General features: G+C 33.0%; 1 protein-coding gene across 1 annotated transcript in view; it reads left to right on the top strand.

The window, feature by feature from the left end:
* The window catches only part of CPEB2 (cytoplasmic polyadenylation element binding protein 2), a 69,000-nt gene that overhangs the window by 21,253 nt on the left and 25,135 nt on the right, over nucleotides 1-22,612 (top strand). The window contains exons 5-6 of the mRNA XM_019626338.1: nucleotides 8,578-8,628; nucleotides 16,329-16,352. Of these exons, the coding sequence (XP_019481883.1) occupies nucleotides 8,578-8,628; nucleotides 16,329-16,352 (75 nt within the window). The remainder of the gene's footprint in view (nucleotides 1-8,577; nucleotides 8,629-16,328; nucleotides 16,353-22,612) is intronic.

Consider the following 22,612-nt stretch of genomic DNA (forward strand, 5'->3'; position numbering starts at 1 on the left):
TCTTTTTTGTAGCCCTCAATAACTCATTTTGGGACTTCCCTAATCCTGTGAATTCCTACAGAATTCATGTGCTGAGCTCCATGTCCTTTCTGAGTGGTTTAGGCCTTCGTTTTATAGGGCCTGTCTTACAGTACCCTCCTTCAGAAGGGATAAAAATGTTGAGACCCTGTATGTATGAAAACATTTTTATTTTACCTTTATAAGATGATATTCCACACCAGTCTTGGTGTGGAATAATATATTATAATTTAGAATATTGAAAGCATTGCTTCATTACATTCAATGACATTCTGAAACCTGTTCATTTGCATAATTGATTGCTTTGTTTTGTGTTTTTGAATTTTTTGCTTTTCTTTCTGAAAGCTTTTACTTTATTTTAATGTCTGTGGTTCTGAAATTTTAGATAAATGAAATATGGGTCTTTTGGTGTATGTCTGGGGCTCTTCTAGCCTGTCTTGCTTCTATTTTTTTATTCCTCTGCTGCACATTCATTGAGCCCTTTTAATTCAGACATTAATTTCCTTTGGTTCTTGGAAATTTTGGTATTTCTTTGATAATTTCTTCCCTTCTATTTTTTAGATTACCTCTTTCTGGAATTTCTTTTCTTTAAATATTTAAACCTATTCTCATCATCAACTTTTCTGTTTTCTATTGCTTTATCTTTTGTTGTTTTGCTTTTGTGGAAATTTTCTCATCTCTTATTTTTTAACCTATCGATTTTTCTTAGTTAAAAAAATTTATCTGAAGAACTTTTAAGACCCCCTTTAAAAATATTTCTCAACTTTTCTATTCTTCTTCAGTCTTATTTCACTGGACTATCTTTAAACACTATATGATATTGTTGGAAGATTATTTTTTCAATTCCTTGTATTGTCTATGTGTCTTCTAAGTTCCTCTTTTCTATTTGTTTGGTTTTGTTGTTTTTTTTCTCTTGCTGGAGGCTTTCATCAAACATCTTACAATCCTTTTGCTGTCCATTTTTAAAGAAAAGACAGATATGGAATTGGAAGCTCTATGCATGTAGTTGGGGCTTATAAACTATGAGCATTGCTGTAAGCCTGTCAGGTGGAACTCTCACAATGTCTGTATTTCGGTCTTTTCTTTTGGTCTGGGAAATGGGCCTGGATATGTATTTTCCATCCTTTTGCCTGGGAGCTATAGGCCTGGCTGCTAACATACTTAGAAGAACCAAGGAAGAGGCTGTGTGTCTCTCTGGTTCATGTAAAAGCTAACAAGCAGTCATCAGCCTTTTCCTGTTTTTCGGTTCCTCCCCACATCTACTCTCAGTGACATTCAGAGCATCTTCTGAACCTCTGCATGTATCCACTACAGCAAATGGCTTATTTGTTGATAGTCTTCCCGGGTTTAGGTTTCAGTGTTTTCAGTGATTTCTGGTCCACGAAGTCAGTTACCACTCAACCATTCAACCATGTTCCCAACTTCCCAGAATGTGTTGAACATGTTTCTTCTGCGAACCTATCCAAATCTCTTTGTCCTAATGGGGTTGTGCCTGCTTAAAACTTCTGCACTGTCATTTTAGGAGTTTCAAAAAGCAACAGTGATGAACACATGTATTCAGTCCTCCACTTTCAATTGGAAGTTTCTATAATCCCTAGTCTACTTATGTCCTTGGTGAAGCCTCCCTAACATTTCTAGTTAATAATGGATTACTTTGTTAAAGATTGTTAAAGAATCAAAGTCCTTTCTAATCAGAGCACCATTCTCATTTATTTTACATTCAGTAGTTTTTTTCCCAATGTGTATGTCTTTCACAAGATACTGTGACCACTTATTTTTGCTTTATCTAGATCTACATCTGTCAAAGTGTCAAGCAAGTAAGAGATGTTCAGTAAATTATTGGTTGAATAAACATTTTTCTAAAAATATTCATATTTTTCAAATTTATTTATAGCTTTAAAAATTATTTACATGCATGTAAAATAGTTTATGTAACCATTTCCCTATAGTTGTATAGTTGGATATTTAGGTATTTCAAATTTTAAAATAAAATTTGGTGAGCTTTTTTGTGCTTATTTCCACAAAGTAGACTTAATACAATTGTTTTTGAGGCTCTGGACATATATTGTCAACTTATTTTTAAGTTTCATGCCAGTTTACACTGCCACTGGCAATGTTTGCCCATTTGTCATTCTTAATATTATTTTCATTTAAAACTCTTTTACAATTTAAAGTTTTGCAACCATATTTCAACTTTATTTTAATGTTAATTGAATATATCTCCATTAGTGCCAGTTTTGTAATATTATGATAATATGTTATCTTACTAGATAATTAATGACTTACTTTTAGTCTTTTGTTCTTATTGCCTTTGATTTGCAATTATGCTTTATTTACTTGAATCAAACTTTTTCATATTCTGTGTTCCTTGATGTTTCTTAGTATGTTTCTTATTATAGATTGGATTAAAATTTTAAAATTTGTAAATAATTATTAGGTGAAAATTTTATGATGGGATCCTGGTTTAAGAGTGAGTTAATTAGATTAATTTCCCTGGAAACTAAAGTAGATTGATGGCTTTTATTCACTATACATAGGTAAGGTATGATTCTATTGCTCTCTTAAGATCTGGTACTTTGGATCTAAGGGTCTTTTCTACGTTTGTATGATCTTATTCTTAGGCTTTTATGAGGCATGCATTGAGATTTGGGAGTGAGGTCAGGAATGACTGTCCTGCCCCTTGGATCTGAACAGAGATTGGAGTTTTTCAAGGTTGGTAAGGACCACATTCTAAGTGGATTTTACCAGACTTCCTATGAACCCCTTTTTTTTTCTTTTCTAACTGGATTTGGAAATAAAGGTGAAATGTAGATTTTAAAAAAATATTAGGAAAGCCTACCAAGCCAGTGGGAGCAATACTTTATTTAAAGCACATAAGAAGGAAATATTGATCTTTCCTTTAAGGGTGTGTATATATGTGTGTGATGTATATATATATATATATATATATATATATATATATATACACACACACACACACACAATATATATATATATATATATATAACATACATATCATCTATGAGCACTTGATATATGACAAGCACTGTTCTAATAACTCTACATGTATGCTAATTTAAATTCTCTTAACTAAGAGGTAGATATCCAGCTGGGTGCTTGTGGTGGCTTATTAACAATAATCGCCCAAGTTTCAGTGCTAGTAAGTGGTGAAACTTCGTAGCTCTTGAGTTTGAGCTGTTAACCACTGCACCATACTACCTTTCTTATTAATTGGTCTAATGTTAATTCTAACCCAGGTTCTTTATGATTCTAATATGTGGTTTACCGGTAAGTGGTGCTTTTTTCTATTAAAAAGAGTTGACAGAACATGTGATATTGTTCTCTAGCGTATTCTCATCACTAATGAGGAATGGGTTGGTATCATGGTATCATTAACTGTGAATGTTGGGTCTTTGGAAATCATTTTTTGGATATATTCATTAAGTAAAAGAAAATAGTTACAGAAAAGAGGAAAATTTATTTTGGCAAAGGGCAAAAAGCAGGACTTGTCTTCCTCTTTTCCCCATACATAAGGCATTTAGAATGAACTGATAAAAACTTGTTCTGTAATTTTTCCACTTAGAGAATAGCCTTCCTGTGTCCTACATAAAACACATATTTAGTTACTGTGCTTTTGATTGAGTTCACAGTTCACCTAATGGAATGAGATATTTCATTCATCCATTAATAAATATTTGAGAGCCTGTTATGCACTAGGCTCTGTTTTAGTTGCTAGAGATATAGTCGAGAACAAAAAAAGAGAAAGACCTGCCTTTATGGATCTCCTGTTTTAATGAAGGATAAACACAAGAAGAAGCAGTGCTGTGAAGAAAAAAAGTGTCAAAGGGAGAGAGAAAGAAAGAAGCTGCTGTTTTAGACAGTGTGGCCTGTGATGGCATCTCTTAATGACCTGAATGAAGTGAAAGTTGCAAGTTTTGGTCATATCTGGGCAAATGCATTTTATGCAGAAAGAAGAAGAAATATACAGATCCTGAAATGAGAATATGACTTGCATGGTTGAGGAATAGCAAAGAGGTTGAATGGTAGAGGATGAAGGGCCAGATATTTGTTATATTCCAAGTATAGGAGGGTTTTGAGCAATAGAGCAACATGAGCTGACCTAGGTTTTAAAATGATCACACAGGCTGCTGGATGGACACTAGACTGTTAGGTAATTCTAGTAGCCTGTGAAGAAATGGGGATGGCTTGGGCTAGGGAAACAGTGAAGGAGCTGGTGAAGAGCACTCCAGTTTGGGTCTGTGTTAATAGAGTAGGCAAGATTTGATGACAGATTCGTGTACAGATTAGACAAAGTGAGGGGTAATATTAACCCAGAGTTTTGGGATGAGCATCCAAATGGAAGACAGTGCTATGTACTGATCTGGAGAAGTGTGGGTTTGAGGTAGAGAGGTTACAGTTAGAGATAATAAATGGGGACTCATCTGCTTAGAGATGATGTATGCAGTTCTGGTGGTAGATAATATCACCTAGGGAGGCCATGTAGAAAAAGAAATCAAATCCCAGTATTAAATATTGGTGCTTAAACATTTAAAGGTTCAGAAGAGGAAGAGGATATAGCAAAGGAGAGTTAAGGAGTGGTTGGTGGTAGAGGAGAACCAAGGAAGCATGATATCCAGAAAGAGAAATGGGTGCTACTTCATCAAATGGATATTTTCTTGTTACTAGAGACTTCTTTCTAATTTCACATTTCCAGTTTAAAAGTAGGTTTAAATCCAAGGAAAAATGACATAAGTGTAATTTTTATCATCACTATTTTGTAAGTTCTTTTTATTGGTAGTAAGTAATTATTTTGGAGAAAGAACTAATTCAGGTACGTGTGAATAGTCTTTAAAGTTGGCTTAATTTATTACATATCTTTGTTAAAATTTTAGTAACTGGTAATTTGTCTATATAAGTGATAAGTTGTATGTAGTTGTGATAGTTCTTAGTGTGTTTTGTTGCTCAAATATACATCGAAAAATGGCTAACATGAATTGTCTATTGTACAAATCACTGTTAAAACTATAATAGACTAATAAGATAATTTTAAGATACTGTAGATTATTTGCTGACACCTAAGAATAAATATATTTTATCAAAATTACTTGTTCTAAATTTCATAATATTTTAATGTAAAAGATGTGTCAAGAGGTAATGTATACTCATTATTTATAGATATATTAAAACCATCATATTATACTTTATGATATTTTCATAATAATGCATGAGCAATTTGCCCAAATTTATTACTAAAGGTCTATTTGTAAGATTAGATTCTTCTGGGACAACAAAAAACTCTAAAGCCTCTTAAACAAAATAGAAGTTTATTTCTCTTATATAAACATAGCACTCCTAGAAGTGTTATGGGAATTTTCATGAATCTAGGCTCCTGTGTTATTCTGCTATCCTTAGCACCTAACTTCTGTCTCATGATCATAATACAGCTGCTTCAGTATAGCCATCTCATCTGAATTCCAGCAAGCAGGAAAAAGGTAAAGAAGATCTTCCCTTTTAAAGGATACTTCCCGAAACTGTACATACCAATTTTGCTTTACATTTCATTGGCCAGACATTACGCACTTGGGCACACACATGTACAACTATAAGGAAGGCTAAGAAATTTAGTTTTTTTACTCTGTACAGCCCTGTGCCTATCTAGCATTTGGGAGTTCTGTTGTTAACAGGAAAACAGGTGTTATTGTACAACTACAAGTCTCTGCATCACAGGCCTTTTGGACAATAAGGAGAAATTGATTTCACAGCAATGTATTTTTTCCTGTATGTTATCTAATATACAATAGAATAATTCTCTTACGTTTTTTAATGGCTGAATTTGCCCTATAACTAGACATACACACCTTTCTCTGTATTATGTTACCAAGGGGAAGTCGTTGTCAGATAGACATTAAGAGTGTGGAGCCAAACTGCCTGGGTCCAAGTCCTGTCATAGCAATCTGCAGTGCTATAACCTTGGGCAAGGTTTTTCACCTTTTGTGGCACAGTGTCTTCATCTTCAAATGGGAAGCTGATATGATAGTACCTAACTCATAGGATTGTTGTGAGGATTAAATAATTGGTTATAAAGAACTTAGAAAAGTTTCTGGCACATAGTGAGCCCTCAAATGTTAGTTGTTATCAATTGGCGGGTCCTTAGTGAGAGTAGTCTTAATACTATCCTAAGTAAACTATAACTGTAAAAGTTAACTTGTAAAGATGCATTGATAGTTTCACTGTAGTAGAGGGAAAGTAGTTGGGTAATTTTAAAATAGTCTAAATTTGTTTATTTCGTTTTGGAGTATTTTATTAGCTATATTGAGAGATTTTCCAGTTTGGAGATCTATATTTTAGAACATACTTTGTACTTTTGTGTATATATGTACAAATATATATCCATTTGCAAATAGGCATCTGTCTTTTGAACTTCCACATGTGGTATGCCTTTTAAGTCCCTTCAGAGCCAAGAAGTCAAAAAACGATTAGCAATAAAGTATTTTGTTACCTGTGCCTTGGGATAAATAAAGTGAACAATGAATCTGTTAGAGGATAATTACATGGCAATTGAAAGTTGAGTGTTTTTTGAAATAGAGGAAGGCGTTAGGGTTTTGCTCAGTTTACCTTCCTAGGAAGTCTTGCTTGAATCCCTGGACTTGGTTAACTACTCCTTTGTGGTTTTAATATAGCACAATGTACATAATTCTTTCCATACTTGGCAGGTTATATTGGAATTGTATATTCGTGTCTGCACTACAACATCATAAGCAGAGACTGTCTCTCTCACTCATATTCTCAGCCTCCCACACACTGTCAGCATGCAGAAATTAATGAACTTGTTATACTGAACAGCATCACAGGTTGCCACTTTCACAGGAGTTTTTATTTTCAATCTCAAGTCAGAAATAACAGTAATTCTTTTATTGGCCTTATATTATTCTGTAAATGTGGTCATCTGCAACAAGATGTTTAAAAATAGGCATATTTCCAAAATAAGCTATGCTAACTTCAGACACAGTAATGCTCTATGCTATTGAAATCCAGTTTAGGACAGCTCTGCTTCCTAACCTTTGTATCTTGTACATTTCTGTGCATGTTCTCCTATTTCTCACTCCATACTAAGACACCACAATTTCTAGGATTTTAGATTATGACAACTTTATTTAAGAGCTCATTTAGTTAACTAATGTCATACTGCATGAAACTCAGGAGTAAATAAGAAGTGGTAAATTGTCCTTTGAAGGACAGTAACATTTATTTTAACTCTGGAGTCTAAAAAGAAAATGTGCTATGGTAAAGTTAGAACTCCAATGAAGTGTGTGTGTGTGTGTGTGTGTAAATGTCAACATTGGATTATCTTTGCCACTCGCTCTTACATTGGTAAATGATCAAGTTCTTTAACTTCATAATTAAATCAAAACCAAACAAACAATGTCCATCTTGTATGGGATATTTGAATATAATAAAGGGCCCTAGAAGTGTAGAGTGCTTGCAGAGGTAGTAAAGGAAGATGCAGCTAGTCTGTACTCCTTACTAATCATTGTCAAAGCCATTTAGGTATTTATTGGTCACCTTTCTGGTGGCAATACATTATATGCTATCCAGTGTCTTTTTAAAGGGACTGTGCTGAAAGTTGCTAAAATGCAATCTCACAGACATTTAATTTTTAGATTTCTAAATGGATTTTAATGTACCTTTCAAATAGTCTATCAGAGAGCCAGGCATTAGAGAAAAATCTTGTATTTTAATAGACTAAAAACAATGATTAGCCTTGCTGTTGGCATTTAGTCAAATAAACGTTACAGTATAAAAATGCTGGATAAACCATTATATGTTCAGGCATACCTTTTTTTCCTTTTCCACAGCAGTGCAAAGTACTGTTGTCCTATCTGCAATTAGTACATGCTAAATTCTTAAATGAAGAATGACTCAAAGGAAATACTTATGCTACCATGTTCTTAAGCTTTAACATTTTCATTTTTTATATTTTTATTTCATATCATTTATAAACTTTGAACAAGTTAAATTTCCAATAATACTTTTAATAATACATTTAAGGTGTTTTTATTAAATTTCTTTATTTAAATACAATTATATAAAATAATATCAAATTAAAACCGCAAGTCATGATGAGTTTTTGCTGCTTTTTAAAAAGATTTTGGTTGCTTTTTTATTTAGGGATAGACGTTCCTTTCCTTTAAATTTTGGAAAAAGAGATCTGTAGAGAAAATTATGAACAACTTTGAAAATATTAATTTGAACATCCTATGTTAAGTTTTAAAGACTAGAATACCTAAGTTGTTTGTACATTTCGAGGCAAATAGCGTTTATTCTATAGGTATGGCTCCCAAATCACATTGTGCTGTTATGATCTAGGAACTAGAGTTAACTGTTTTTGTTTTCAATTTTCAAAGATAATTTTAGTTAATATACTTTGAGTTAAACATTACCTTTTTAGTTCTTAAGAAATATACTATGCTCAATAATTTCCTCCTTATGCCCCTTCCCTTTTTTCAATTTTTGAATAGCATAATAATCTTCAAACTTTATTTTCCTGTCTTTTTAAAGGTCGATTGAGTTATCCACATCCAGGAACTGACAATCTGTTGATGTTAAATGGTAAGTTGTATAAAACATTTTATTTTTCCAATTGGTTTACATAAATAAAGGTGATTGAATACATTATCTAAACCTTCCCCATATACATGGTAGTCATTTTATAAGAATAAAAATAAAGCTACAGCTCTTCCTGTAAAGAAGGCAGAATTGGGAGTTTGAGTGTATTTTGGCTGGCAAAGTAGTTGAAGTGTTTACTTCAATGATCATAGACTTTGGAGACAGTCCTGAGTTTGAATATTGGCTTCCCAGTTTATGGGTATGACCTTGGTCAAGTAACCTCTGTGAGCTTTAGCTTCCCATCTGTTAAATGGCAATAAAATCTCAAGGCTTATTATGAGAACTAAATGAGGTAATGTTTGCAAAGTGTATAAAATGTATTAACTTAATTTAGCACTTGTGCCTATTTATGTTCAACTAAGTAATATACTGGTGATTCTGCAAATACCGTGGTCACAGTAACTTAATTTATTGTAACTAGAAAGTTTACAACGTGAAGTTCACAGAGTTAGAAAAAGAGTAAATAAACTTTTCATTAAAACATTCTTTCTGTTGGGTAAACATTGTATTCAGAGAGTCACAGCACTTAACATATCCATGACTGTGGGAGCAGACATGGAGGATTAAAATATCCCTCACAAAGGTATTTTTAAATCAGAAGGTGGGTGATGAGCGGGAAGTAGGAAGAAGTAATACTAGAGATAGCATGTACTTTAAAATATGTAATTGTATCATTAGAATGACTTGACTCTTCTATTTCAATGAGAGCTTTGTTGGAAAAAAGATGACAATGAAGTTGGGGGACAAAGGCTGAAAAAAAGACCAATGTAAAACTACACCCTGTGAACTAATATTAAGTAAACATTGTAGAAACAGAAAGGTGGTAATAAAGTCCAGGCTACCTAGATTGTTACGTGGATAGGATTTTGGAATGAAAAAGCAAAGTATCACCTTGCAAATGAGGTCATTGGTTCATTCAGAGTTTGACCGTTAAGTATTGAGTTGCCTACCACATGGCAGCCTAGTCTAAGCATTGGGTTATCTATTAGTGAAGATCGTTAAGGATGGTTAGAGATAGAATTGTCAAGGTATTAACACTGGGGCCAGACTGTGCACTCTAGGCTGAAACCACGTCCAGGCTAGACCTCACAACAGTCCAGTAGGCCAAGTTTATGAATTCAGTGAATCACGATATTTACAAAGACTTTAACCAAAAAGTTACTAGAAATCATATTCCAGGACTGCAACATTTTTTCTACCACAAAATTAAAAAAAACGCATCATTTGAGTAGCTGGCCTCTGAACTCTTAAGTCTATGACTAAAAATTATGTTGTTGTTTGCAAAACGGAAAATAGATAATAATTTTTATTATTCTTGTGGCTTGAATTATAAAATGATGATAGGTTTAGGTAACATTAAATTATTTATATATTGATTCTTCCTTAAATACTTTCCTTTTGAAACATTCTTTGTGGTAAATAAGGATCATTCACATTTCTATTTTAAATTCTATGAAAAGCAATTCAGTTGAAAATTTTGAATTTGCCAGTGTTTCACATATCCAGTTAAAATCCATATGAAGGAAAGTACTCTGAGATAATCTGTTAGATCATTCACAGACATTCTTAGATTGCTAAATGCATATTAATCTAGGATAATTCAGAAGTATATTGTAATCACAATAGGCTATGTCAGTTACATGTGAGCACAGAGCTTAGTAGCTACACTGTTTTTTACAACTTCTGCAACTAAACGTTATTAAACTAATTGATTTCATCAGTTGCTTAAGTCCCTTATAAATAATCCACATATTATATTGAAAGTGTTTTATTACATAGTAGATACAAGCATATTTTATTTCAGGAAAGAGTTGCATCTTGTGGACAAATCTGCTTTTTTATTATGTGAGCCCTCTTCACATTCTGCCCTTTCAGGGCCATGATGCATACTCAGTATACTAAACCATACTGGAAATTCTGAACCTTCTCTGGTAAGGGACTGGGAGGATAAAAGATGATGAAACTAGGACATTCAAATATGTTTAAGTCAGCAGAGACAATTTGATCCAAAGAGAAAAAATTTTTTTTGCTCATTTGAGATCATTGGTTAAAAGAGCAAGCAAGAATCAGAAAATTGCTTATATTTATAGGACAAAGACATATTTGAATATGAAAGATTTAAACGATTTTTTGTAGACATCAAGGTTATTGAAGTGAGATGTAGGCAAAAGGCACTAAAACGTAAGGGGAAATATTTTTAAAGCTACTTTTTAACTGTTGTAATTCAACTGTATTCTTAGTGTATTTTCTCCCTGAGAAATATGGGAGTTAAGTGATGTTAATAGCAAGCCTGTGCCTATACTCAATTATTCTTAAATATTTTCAACTGATTAAAGAAGTTGTAGCATCTGCATACATAGGCCTGCTTTTGAAATCATTACATTTTTAGCATGTCACAGATTTAACTCACTATTAGGAAGTTGATTAAATAAATTGTATTGTTTAACCAATAAGCATAACTATTATTATTGACTGTGAAAAATCAATATTTGGTAATAAAATATACATTCGTGTTTTTTTGGTGGCTTAACAGTAGTACATAGTAGTTGGTACTGCAGACTCTGGAGCCAGATTATCTTTTGAGTTTAAACTTGTTTGCTATTTCTAGCTGTGTGACCTTGGGCAGCTTACCTAACTTCACTTTGGCTCAGATTTTTTACCTCTAAAAGAGAGAGAGCATGCTGTCTGCCTCAGGGGAATTGTTGTGAGACGTGAATGATTCATTCATGTAAAATATGTGTTTAGAACAGTTCCTGAAAGTAAAAGTTATCTGTGGCAGTGGGTGATGATGAGCAGTGCCAAAAACGGCTTTGAAAGAGTAAAAATTGTGTCCTGTGAATAGATGAAGTTGGATCTGTTTACTTTGGCTAAAATAAAATTAGAGTAGACCTAACTGATATATAGTGAACAAAGAAGGCTTGTTTTATGTTATTGCAGGGAGAGCCTAACCAAAACTTTGTGAAGGAAGCTGTATAGGGACAAATTTGGATCCATAAAAGCAGTTTCTTAAAGTATGGCGTGCTTGCCCTGTGTTGTTACTCAAGATGACTTTTGATGGTGCACAAATACACGTTAAAGTCAATGTATGACTATTACTATTTAAGGTCATTCCTTAGAAAATACAGAACTGGCAGAAATCTGTGATGTTACAGTCCATTGAATGAAAAGAAATATATAAATATTAATTGTTATACAGATAAGACAAACATTGTAAAGGTTTTATGACCCTATCTTCCTAGTTAATTAGAGTTCTGGTTAAACTTTTAAATATTCTTTTAAGTAAAGGATAAACAGAATGGCATAAAGGTCAGGAAGGTGGTCAAACTATTAGGTAAAACTATGAAGTACTTCTGGCAAATCTTTAACTCTGAGCCTCTTTTAACTCAGTATAGAAAAAGAGGTATAATCCCGCACCCACATCTCATGAAGTTGTATAGATTTTAAAAATTTAAATAAAAAATGCCATGGAAATATAACTGCAAGCAGCTCCTACTTCTGAACAGATCAGATTCCTCAAATCACATGGAAATGAAGTTGAATTGACTGGTGGAGACTGCCACTGTTTCAAATTATATTGGGTTGTCGGAAAAGTCATGACGCATTTTTGCAACGAAAAACAAAAAATACGTCATGACTTTTCCGACAATCCAGTAATTCAGATATTGTAGAAGCGTACAATTTTAACATTTGAGAAGCTCTTTAGGAAAGTCACATTATATAGGAATGGGTAAATTGTCTGAAAATGAAAGATACTATCTGAAGTTAGAATGACAGCTTGAATGTTTATATTTCTAAGTGTATACATCTTACACTTTTTATTATTAGTAGTTAAAAACAATACAAAACAAAATAAAAACCCTCTGTTTTTCACAGTAGTGAGCAGCAATACAAAATGATGTATCATTCACGTATTCATTTCTATTTGGATTATGTTGTACTCCCCTTTACACTTTCCCGAGGAATATGCATATAGCTTACGTTTTTATTAATACATATGGTTTTTCAGAAGGAGAACAGACAGAGCAGAAGTATGGGGGGATGGTATTAGCAAGCTAGTTTGAAATTTAAATTTGCAGTTATTAACCACATACAGCCATGTTTGTAATCAAGAGGTTGGTATACTTTGGGGAAGAAAGTAGTTATGTGTATCTTTTAATTGAGAAAATTTACTCAGAAATGCGATTTTATTTCTGAAGGTAGGTATTCTTAGTATGCTATATTAAGCCATGAAAATAGGAAACTTGAGTATATTGTCAGTTCTTTTTTTATGCTGATGGAAGTGAGGGGAGTATATAACAGATATATTTTGGATTTTGAAAAGGATTATGATGGGGTAGGGGAATGGGTATATTGCTCTCTTGGCTTTTGGCTCAAGTATTTTGGGTTTTTTTTAAAGATTTTATTGGGGAATTTGAGGGAACAGCATTGGTGAATAGGGGAAGGGGAACAGACAAGTTGCTGTCCTTTTGTTCTTCAGTCTAGTTGTGCAGGACGTCACTTCACTGGCCCATGTTGGTATTGTATCATTGCTCTCTTCTCGGGTGAGGCAGTTGCTCGCCGGCCATTGGACAGCCTCTCATGGTGCCTCACGACAGCTTCACTGGCTGCCGGCTGCTCACACTGGCTGCCAGCCACACACGGTAGCTTATGGCAGCCCACTGCAGCTTCACTGCAGCCTACGCCGTCACCGGCGACTCCCAGCAACCCAGCTCCAGGTCGAGCTGTTGTTCACCATCTTAGCTGTAAGAGGGCACAGTGTCACTGTGGGATCCGAACCGGCGGCCCTGCTGCTCAGAGCTCACGCTCCCAAGCCAACTCTTAACCACTGAGCCACTTGGCTGGCCCTGGCTCAAGTTTTTAGAGTAAGAAATAAAAATTTATTTGGTTTCACACCAAGAGAACTTTAACCTATAAGTATTTCCAGCTGACTTGGTATGTTTATCTGTCCCTCCAGCTGCAGTAAGAGCCAATACAAAGACCCTAAGGGCAATATTATAATTAATCTATTTCTTTTTTGCAGCTATGGGTTAGAACCTAGTAATATTATTAGTACCCCAGGACCAAATTGTAAAGCCACTTGTATAGGAAAGGCCTTCAGCCGTTTCTCACAGCCTTCTTATTATCTTCATTAAAAAAAGAAAGAAAGAAAAAGAAAAGTTATGTATATAAGTAGTATATGATATACTACTCGGAATAGGAAATGTTTCACTTGGTTTAGCTTCATCTGCAGTCAGTTCTATTTTTGTGATGGAGAGACTTGGAATCTGAGAGTTGTCCAAAAAATAAGTAAAATATCTCTTTATATGATTCTAAAATCCCTCAGGTATGAGACAGTTGGAGAAATTCTCTGAATAATTGTGTTCAAGCCTAGGAATGAGATGAAATTTATGATGCTGTGAACATTCATTTATTTTCATGGTTTTAGTTTTGAGTAGCATCAGCTAAGAACCTAACAGCTAAGAACATAAACTGGCTATGATAACATTAATTTTCTCAGTAAGTCAAGAATTATATACCACATTATGACTTCATCATAATTCATAATTTGTCTTTTAATGAGAATAGTTTAATTTGCTTTATAAATGTTTGAGCCTCTACAGCCATGAATGAGATGCCGCAAAGCAAATTTATACTGAATTAATATTATTAGACCATGCCTAGGCATAAGCAGGAGACCAACTCATGAGACTTGTACTGTGAAGTGTTTGGGGGCCTAGTGACCATTTCCAGGCTAACACAACGTTAAAGACTTCAAGGAATTTGCTCTTCTATAGCATGTTCTTGATAGCTATATTAACATTCCTATTTTATTGTTCTGATTTTCCACAGCTGATGTCCCATCTCTTTGAGACTCTGTTTTTTTTTAAGGCCTTTATAAGTCTTAGAAGACCTAGACAACAAAATTCTTAATGACAGTTCCACCCCTACCCTCACCCTAAACTAATACATAGGTCAGGTAAGCTCTATGTAAATTACAAACACACACACACACACACACACACACACAAACACATAACGTGTATATATGTAAATATATAAAAACCATTTATGTATATACATTCAGGTAAGCTATGCAGGTCACATAAGTCTCTAGAGCAGCGGTTCTCAACCTGTGGGTCGTTCATTCACAGGGGTCTCCAGGTACTCATATGTGGGCGTATCTGCATGTGGTCCTGGAGACAGATAGAAGAGCGGTGTCTCGGTTCCTAAGACCATAGAAAATACGAAAATATGTGTTTTCCCGATGGTCTTAGATGACCCCCGTGAAAGGTTGAGAACCGCTGCTCCAGAGCCTTGAGGTGATTGGCGTTTGTGGACAGGTTAAGTCTGCTGTAGATTTTATAGCTAAATAAAAACAGTAGAATGGCATAGTTGCAAATGAAGTTATTTTGTATAAAGACTCTGATGTAGGCCTTATACTTATTGACTTATTTCTTGAAGTGTTAATGACTAAAAGTTGACCAGTTTGTTTATCCCCCTTTATATTATAGGGGAATTAATGCTGCATTTTCTCACCTTGTAGACACATTTATATTAAAGGCTTAGCATAAAATTTAAAATATATTTTTTAAAACTTCAATTATAGAATGTATTTAATGATGTGAAATATTTTATTTTGATCTTCAAGTTTTATATACTTTTGGGGAGACATTTCTGACTTTTAATATCTATTTGGATTTGAGATTTATTCAATATCATTTTCTTTCCAGCCCTAAAAATCTATGAACATGAAATAAGATCTGAATTTTAACAGTCATATTTTGGTTTACTGCTTTGGTTTTATATATTAATGCCAGGGTAAAAGTGCTCACCATATACTCAGATTTGGGCGGAGGAGTTATTTAAAAACAAGTTGTGAATTTTATCCAAATGGTAGTTTCTTATGAAAAATAAATTGCAGTATTTTTTTTTCTTCATAAAGAGTTACGTAAATTGCTAGTAACATTGATTAAAATGCCTTTCTACTTCTATAGTATTTAACATGTACTATTATGGTATTAATAATGATTTGTATTTGAGTCCCTCTTACCCCAGAGGTAGAGACATAAGCACTTAGATAGCTGTTATAAAATGTACTAAAATAATAGAAAGCATTATTAGCTAGAGTACGTCATTAATCATTTCTTCAACTAAGCAAGTTTGAATATGGACTAAATTTTTTACTTTGTCTTCCGGTACTTTTTTCATGCAGGGCTTAGTATAATGTGAATTAGATCTGAATAGCTATTTGTTGGACTATATATGCTGTATCACTCTTTATAATAAATAGAAAAATAAGGATTTAATTCAAATTATTCCCATTTATTGGAAAAATTATTTGTGATGCTATTTAACTGTAAACTGTTATATATTCCTACCCTGATCTGATGAAAGAAATATTTCTTCATGAATTTCAACATGAGAATAAATTGTATATTTCCTGTTAATTTGTTTTTATGTAATTCAGATGATATCTGTAATTAAAGTGCTTTATAAATGATAAAACATCATGCAGATGTTTTATGGTAACATTGTCATATCTCTGAAAACAAAGTAGCACTAATTTTCAGATGCCCACATAGCTTTTCATATCACAAATATTTGTATATGTGGGCTTATTTTTAGTTCTGACATTTTACAATTTGTCCTTTGTTTACATGCAGCAAGGAGTTATGGGCGAAGACGAGGTAATTCATTTTTGTTTGCTATGGTATAACTGTTTCTAATTGGGTTTTGCTGATCAGTGTTGTAATTATCCCAGATTTTCTATGCAATGTCTGAAAACTCACAGAAGAATTGTGTTTTGATTTGAGCACTTGTCAGTTTTCAATCCTAAATCTCTTAACTTCTAAAGCACATTTTCATACTAATATGGTTAATAAAACCCTTTTTAAACTGTCCAGATTTTAACTATTTTTTAAAAGTTATTTTTATACCTTTTAAAATAAAGCTGTCATTTATAGTTTGCTTAAGAAATATGTTTAATAAATACTAGAGAAGGTGACATGCAATATGATTTTCAGCTCTCTAAATCTATAAGTGTCTTATCTATGGTATATAATTTACAACTAGTTTATTAGTTTTATGTTTTACCCAGTTGAAATAACAAATACCAAATAGATTATTGCTAACACTGATATATAGAAATCATGTTGCTAATATTTCTCTGTCTTCTAAGAATATAACCCTTTTCCCCCACTCCCCCCCTCTCCAACACGCACACACAGTTACCCTCTCCCTCACAGCAGTCTTCCCCTCAGGGTTCTTATTATCTTAAGGAAAAAGCTAGGACTGTGTGATGCTGGACTATTGAGCTCCCTAGGAAAGCAGCTGACATTTTCTGTGGCTTAAACTCTGCCATTTTTTCATGTGCCGAATTTGAGAGGGAGAAAAGTAGATGGGATGAGAAGAAGCAAAAGTAACTTTATACTACTAGATTATTTTCTAAGTGAACAATAATCATGATATTTATATAGTTGTTATAAGTGCCAACCTTAAATAGAAAGGATTTTCCTTGACCCCTGAAATCTCCCTTGAGCCATGGAGGACAGACAATAATAATAGTGCTCTTTGATAAATTTTATATATGTGTGCAAGTGCTTCAATTTCTTTTTATCTAATCATGAGTGCATGTACTTTGAAAACAAACAAGCAAAAGCATTTACCACCACTGATGACAGAAACTAGTATTTTATATTTTTAAGTAATATTTCCAGTTTTGTATTTTATGTTGTCTGAATTTAACTTCATTTTTGGAATCTGGTTTCTTCAAACGTTTGACTGAATTTGATTCTTTAGTTTTCTAACTAAAAAAAAAAAAATTAGAGCTATAGAAGCTCCAGACTTAGAAAACTGAAGCTAAGTTACATTCTAAAGATGGTTCTTAGCAACTGAGAAGAGTATCAGACTGGTACCTTTTAACCACCAAGGGGACCGCTTTTACAGGCTTCATGCTTTAGATGTGGTCCATCAAAGGAACTGCATTTATTCATTTATTTAGTCATTTTCCTTTTCTAAAAGCAAAAAAAAAAAAACCTCATATTCAAATTTGTTGTTCATGTGGGATGTGTCACACTGAGTTGGTATAATTTTTGCCAAAAATAAGATATGGCTCTTTACCAACACTGGTAGACAAATAGTGCAATTTTCACAAGACTTTTTGAGTTTGTAGTCCAGTTCAGAAAGAACTATTTTTGATTCTTACTTGCTACCTGACTCACCTTTAAACCCAGGCACAAAATCACTGACTTATACTGGAAGCAATTAAAAAAGAGCAAAGATTTCTTTCCCTGCTTTTCAGTCAGAACCTGCTCCTACTCCTACATATTTTTCTAGCCATAAATAGTTCGTCTGCTTCAGAGCTGCCTAGGGGACAGGATTAGAAAGGCGAAGACTCTCACATGGAGAGCTGACTTGAATATATTGAAAACTATCTTTTTGTATTTATTGTCTGTTTAATGTCTTCCATTCCATTCTGAGAGTGAAATATCAGTCTGGGGTTGGAGTAAAGGGAGAAGTGAAGTATACCTTAAGCTCTCTCTCTCAATTTAAGATGTTTCTGTATTGTAATCTGTCCCTTTAATAAAGGATTAAAGGGTTGCTGTGCTCCAGAAGGAATAAAAATGTGTAGAGTATTTTAAATAGTAGAAATAAAGAATCTTTTTAAATTACTGATACGAACCACAAAGCAATCTTTATCTAGTGGGTAAACCCAAAGCTTGAGTTAATAGATTACAAATGGAATAAGATAGGAGAAATAATTTTAAAGGGAGTAAAAGTATGGAAGTTCAACTAGAGAGCTTGGATTTATTCATACTGTTTAGTTATTCAGATTTATGTGCTATAATAATTAAGGAATTTGTAATACAGCATACCAATGTATTGCTTTAAAGTTGATCCAGGATTTTCTGATTTGATTAGATTTAATTTGAATTCATTTGATTTGTAAACAATCTTGTGAAGTAGCCAGGGTAAGTGTATACCGCATATTGTCACCACTACCAAATCCTTTTGTGATGAAATAAAGGCTGAAATCCTTCATCTTTGATAAATACTTTTGATAAATGTCAGAGAATGGGCAAAATCTCCAAAGCATGAAAAAAAAAAAAAAGACATTGTTCAGCAAACTATGACCCACAGGCCAAGCCTTCTGTTTTGGTAAACAGAGTTTTATTGGAACACATTCGTTTACTTTTTGCCTACTGGCCTTGGAACTACAATGATAGCAAAGGTGAGTGGTTGCAATGGAGAATGCATGGCCTGCAAAGTCTAAAATAGTTACTCTCTGGCCCTTTACAGGAAAAATGTACTGACCCCCTCCTCCTTGAAAAGATTGACTCTGCTTGCTCTATACCTATACCAATTCTTAAACGAAATTGTAGTGAACTTTATTTTAAGGCAAATATATTATGTCTAGAAATTAATTTACAGATACGTGTAGGGTACTAGGTTATAATTGATTTTTTAAGTTTACTTATTCATTCTGTATGAGGGAAGGACAAACCTATTATTGGGTCAGAATATTTTCAAGTGATAAGTGTACTTATAGCTCCATTCTAAGTTTTTTGGAAAAACATGTCTGATCAGTCAGTGATTCTGATTAAACAGGTGATGTTCAAGAGAGCTCAGTCCTGGACTTACTTCTTTTGTTTTGAAACTTTTTTTATCCTTGTATATTAAATAAAAATCATGCCATCACTTTGGTGGGTTATCTACCCCAATAGAGAGGCTGCTCTGTCTTAGAAGATGGGAAGAATATTCATATTCATGCTTAATTAATATAGTTTGTGTTTTTATTTTTAAAATAATATTCAGTAAATGAAAATACAGAATAATACAATAAGATCAAAGAACCATGTGAGATCAAAGAACCATGCTTAGCTTCAAGCTGTAAGTTGACTAATTTTATGTAAACGTTTTCATTTTCTCTCCTGCCTGCTCCCATTGATATGTTAGGATATGTCTTTATCCTGAGTTTCCAGAATTAGGTTAAAATCTGAAGTCAAGTATAATTACTAATGTTTGGGCATATTAGCATAACCACCACAGTCACAATCCCACTGTAATCTTGGTTATAACTAATCTCATATTACATTATATTAATTCTTATATTTTCTATTTGTACCTTTTGCTATAACAAAACTTGGATTTGCCTTTCATTTGTGTGTTTGTAGGTATGTTTATACACATGCATGTGTGTGAATAGTTCTACATTTGTTAAAGAAATAAAATCTCTAACTTAAAAACAAAACTTCCCACAAAGAAAACTCCAGGCCTAGATGGCTTTACTGGAAAATGAACCAGAATTTAAAGAACAAAGAACAGCAATTTTATAGAACTATTCAGTTCTGTATTTATTTATTCATTTTTGTATTTATTTATTCATTTTTGTATTTATTTAGTTCTCTATATTATATATATTTTTTCTTATGCCAATTTCAAAGGTTACTTTTTTCAAGGAATTTATTTCCTTAGTTTTGAATTTATTATTATAAAGTTGTTTATTATATTTCCATTTTTTGCCTTTTAATGTTCATAGATTCTGTGTTGATTGATGTCCCCTTTTTCATACCTAGTGTTGGTAATTTAAGTTTTCTTTCTTTCTTGATGAACTTCTTTTAGAGATATATCAATTTTATAAGTTTTCAAAGGGTTATCTTTTGGCTTTATTGATTTTCTTTCATGTTAGTTTCTGTTTTATATGTCATTGGTTTTCATTTTTTATTTCCTTTATTCTTTATCCTACTCTCTTTGTATTTAATTTGCTACTTTTTCTGTCTTTTTATCACAGAACTAGGATTATTTATTTTAAGCATTTCTTGCTTTATAATATACATTTAAAACTATAAATTTTCCTCTAAGTATGGAAATTTTTCTCTAAATATGTAGCTTTTCTACATCCCACAGATTTTATATTGTGTTTTCATTGTTATTCAATTTCATTCTTTTGGGGTATAAGAATCCAAAAATATATCCTAGTTTCAGAGCAAAAAAGGGTAAAGGTAATTTAAATTTGAATGAAAACTATTGTAAATATTTTAGTCCAAATCAGTTTATAATCAAAGTCTACTTCTTTCAGCACATATAATTTTACCTTTATTGCCAGTCATTTTTATGCACTAAATATATGTGTGTAATTCTTAGAAAGTATGTGTGAAGTATACTGTACATGGAAGACATAATTATTTAGTGGTTCTCCTTTTATAAGCATATTAATTTGGGCTATAGGAAAGGATAATTGCCAAGGTAAAATGTAGTATTTTTGTTATTGGTGTTTGTTGTTAACTTCTCTTTTAATTTAACTCTATAGCTTTTATGGCTTTTAGAAAGAAAGTGGTCATTATTTTCCAGCACTGAAGATTCTTGTTAGTATGGTTAGTGTGTGATATGTGTTAGCCTTTTTATTACATCCTTTGTTCAGCCATACTTTGGTTAGTAGATTATAGACATATAGATTATAGATTTTTGCTAGTTATTTTACTAGCTGTAGTATTTATTACAGTTAGAACATTATTGTAGTTAATAATATAGAATAATAGTCAATGCAGTTATAATACAAATATACTTACAATATTGTAGTTAACATAAAAGTGTGTCATTTTTGAGCCACCTCTCTATCTGACATTGCTTATATAGTGATTTCCTTGGTCATTGCATCCACAAACCCTAAATATTTATGATCCATACTTTATGAAAAAATCTGTTAGAGATACTTTTTTATTGTATTTATGGGATTGCTAAATTTGTATGTATATTAGGACACTTTAAAGTTAAATGATTTCCAAAGTATTGGCATGTCTGAAATAAGTATAAAATTTGTATCTGTCATTTTTTATCAAAAATTGGTTAGCAAGCATGTGTTTACTCATCTTATTCTTTTTTAAAGGTAGAGTTATTTACTTAGTCTAACCTTAGAAAGTTGAACCAGTTATTCACAATATTGTTTTTAATGGATCTTGATGAGGTTCATTTTGTTACGTAAAATAGCTTCATGTTGAAGAACTTTCTTTTCCTTTGATCACAAGAAATATTGACTTTTGTTTTTCATTAGTCCCTATTGCTGATAGGAAAGGTCTTGGGAAAGTTAAATTTAACGTTTACAAAGTTACTCAGTAAACATGAGTATCTTTCAGAACAATTTATGGAAACTGAATTTAAATCTAGAATAATTCCTATTTCTGTACTCAGTGTGATCTTTCTCCTTGTTTTTGTGTCTTATAAACTTCAAATTCTTATTTCCAACACCCAACTAGCTGTAGTTCAGACATGCACCCCCCCTCCTTCTCACCCCAACCCCAGTTCTGTGCAGGCCGTCACATTCAGATTGTCTTTGTTTATATCACTTCCATCATGATGTGTTATATTTTAATACGATAACATATTAATGATATTGTATATTGAATTGTATACTTGTATATGTTAAGGTATATGCCATAGATTATACAATTCTCCTCGCATCCCAAAAAATATCCTTCACTCCATCTCAAAGGAAAAACAACCTGTCTGCGTTCTTGTTTTCTATTTTTCCTTCTCTAGTAAACTTTTTTTTTAATTATTTTTTATTGTGAAATACACATTTTTAAGAATTAGTTTCAGCTGTAAAACACAGTGCAATAGTTATACTTTTTACCCCTCGAGGGGACAACCCCTTCCCCCAATCCGCCGCCCCACTTCCCCCCGCAATGTCATACATATCTATTACAATTCCCTTGACTCCACACCCACACTATATACTCCATATCCCGTGACTATATATATATTCAGTTATAGTTGGCATACAATATCATCAGCTTCAGGTGTACAGTGCAGTGATCAAGCCTCTACCCCATCCATGATGTGGTCTCCCTAGCAAGACATGTGACCATCTGACACCTACAAAATATTTACAACATTATTAATTATATTCCTCGAACTGTCTTTCATGTCCCTGTGGCAATATTGTAGTTAT

Source organism: Hipposideros armiger, unplaced genomic scaffold (genome assembly GCF_001890085.2).
Source record: "Hipposideros armiger isolate ML-2016 unplaced genomic scaffold, ASM189008v1 scaffold_666, whole genome shotgun sequence".
In the NCBI taxonomy this organism is placed as follows: Eukaryota; Metazoa; Chordata; class Mammalia; order Chiroptera; family Hipposideridae; genus Hipposideros; species Hipposideros armiger.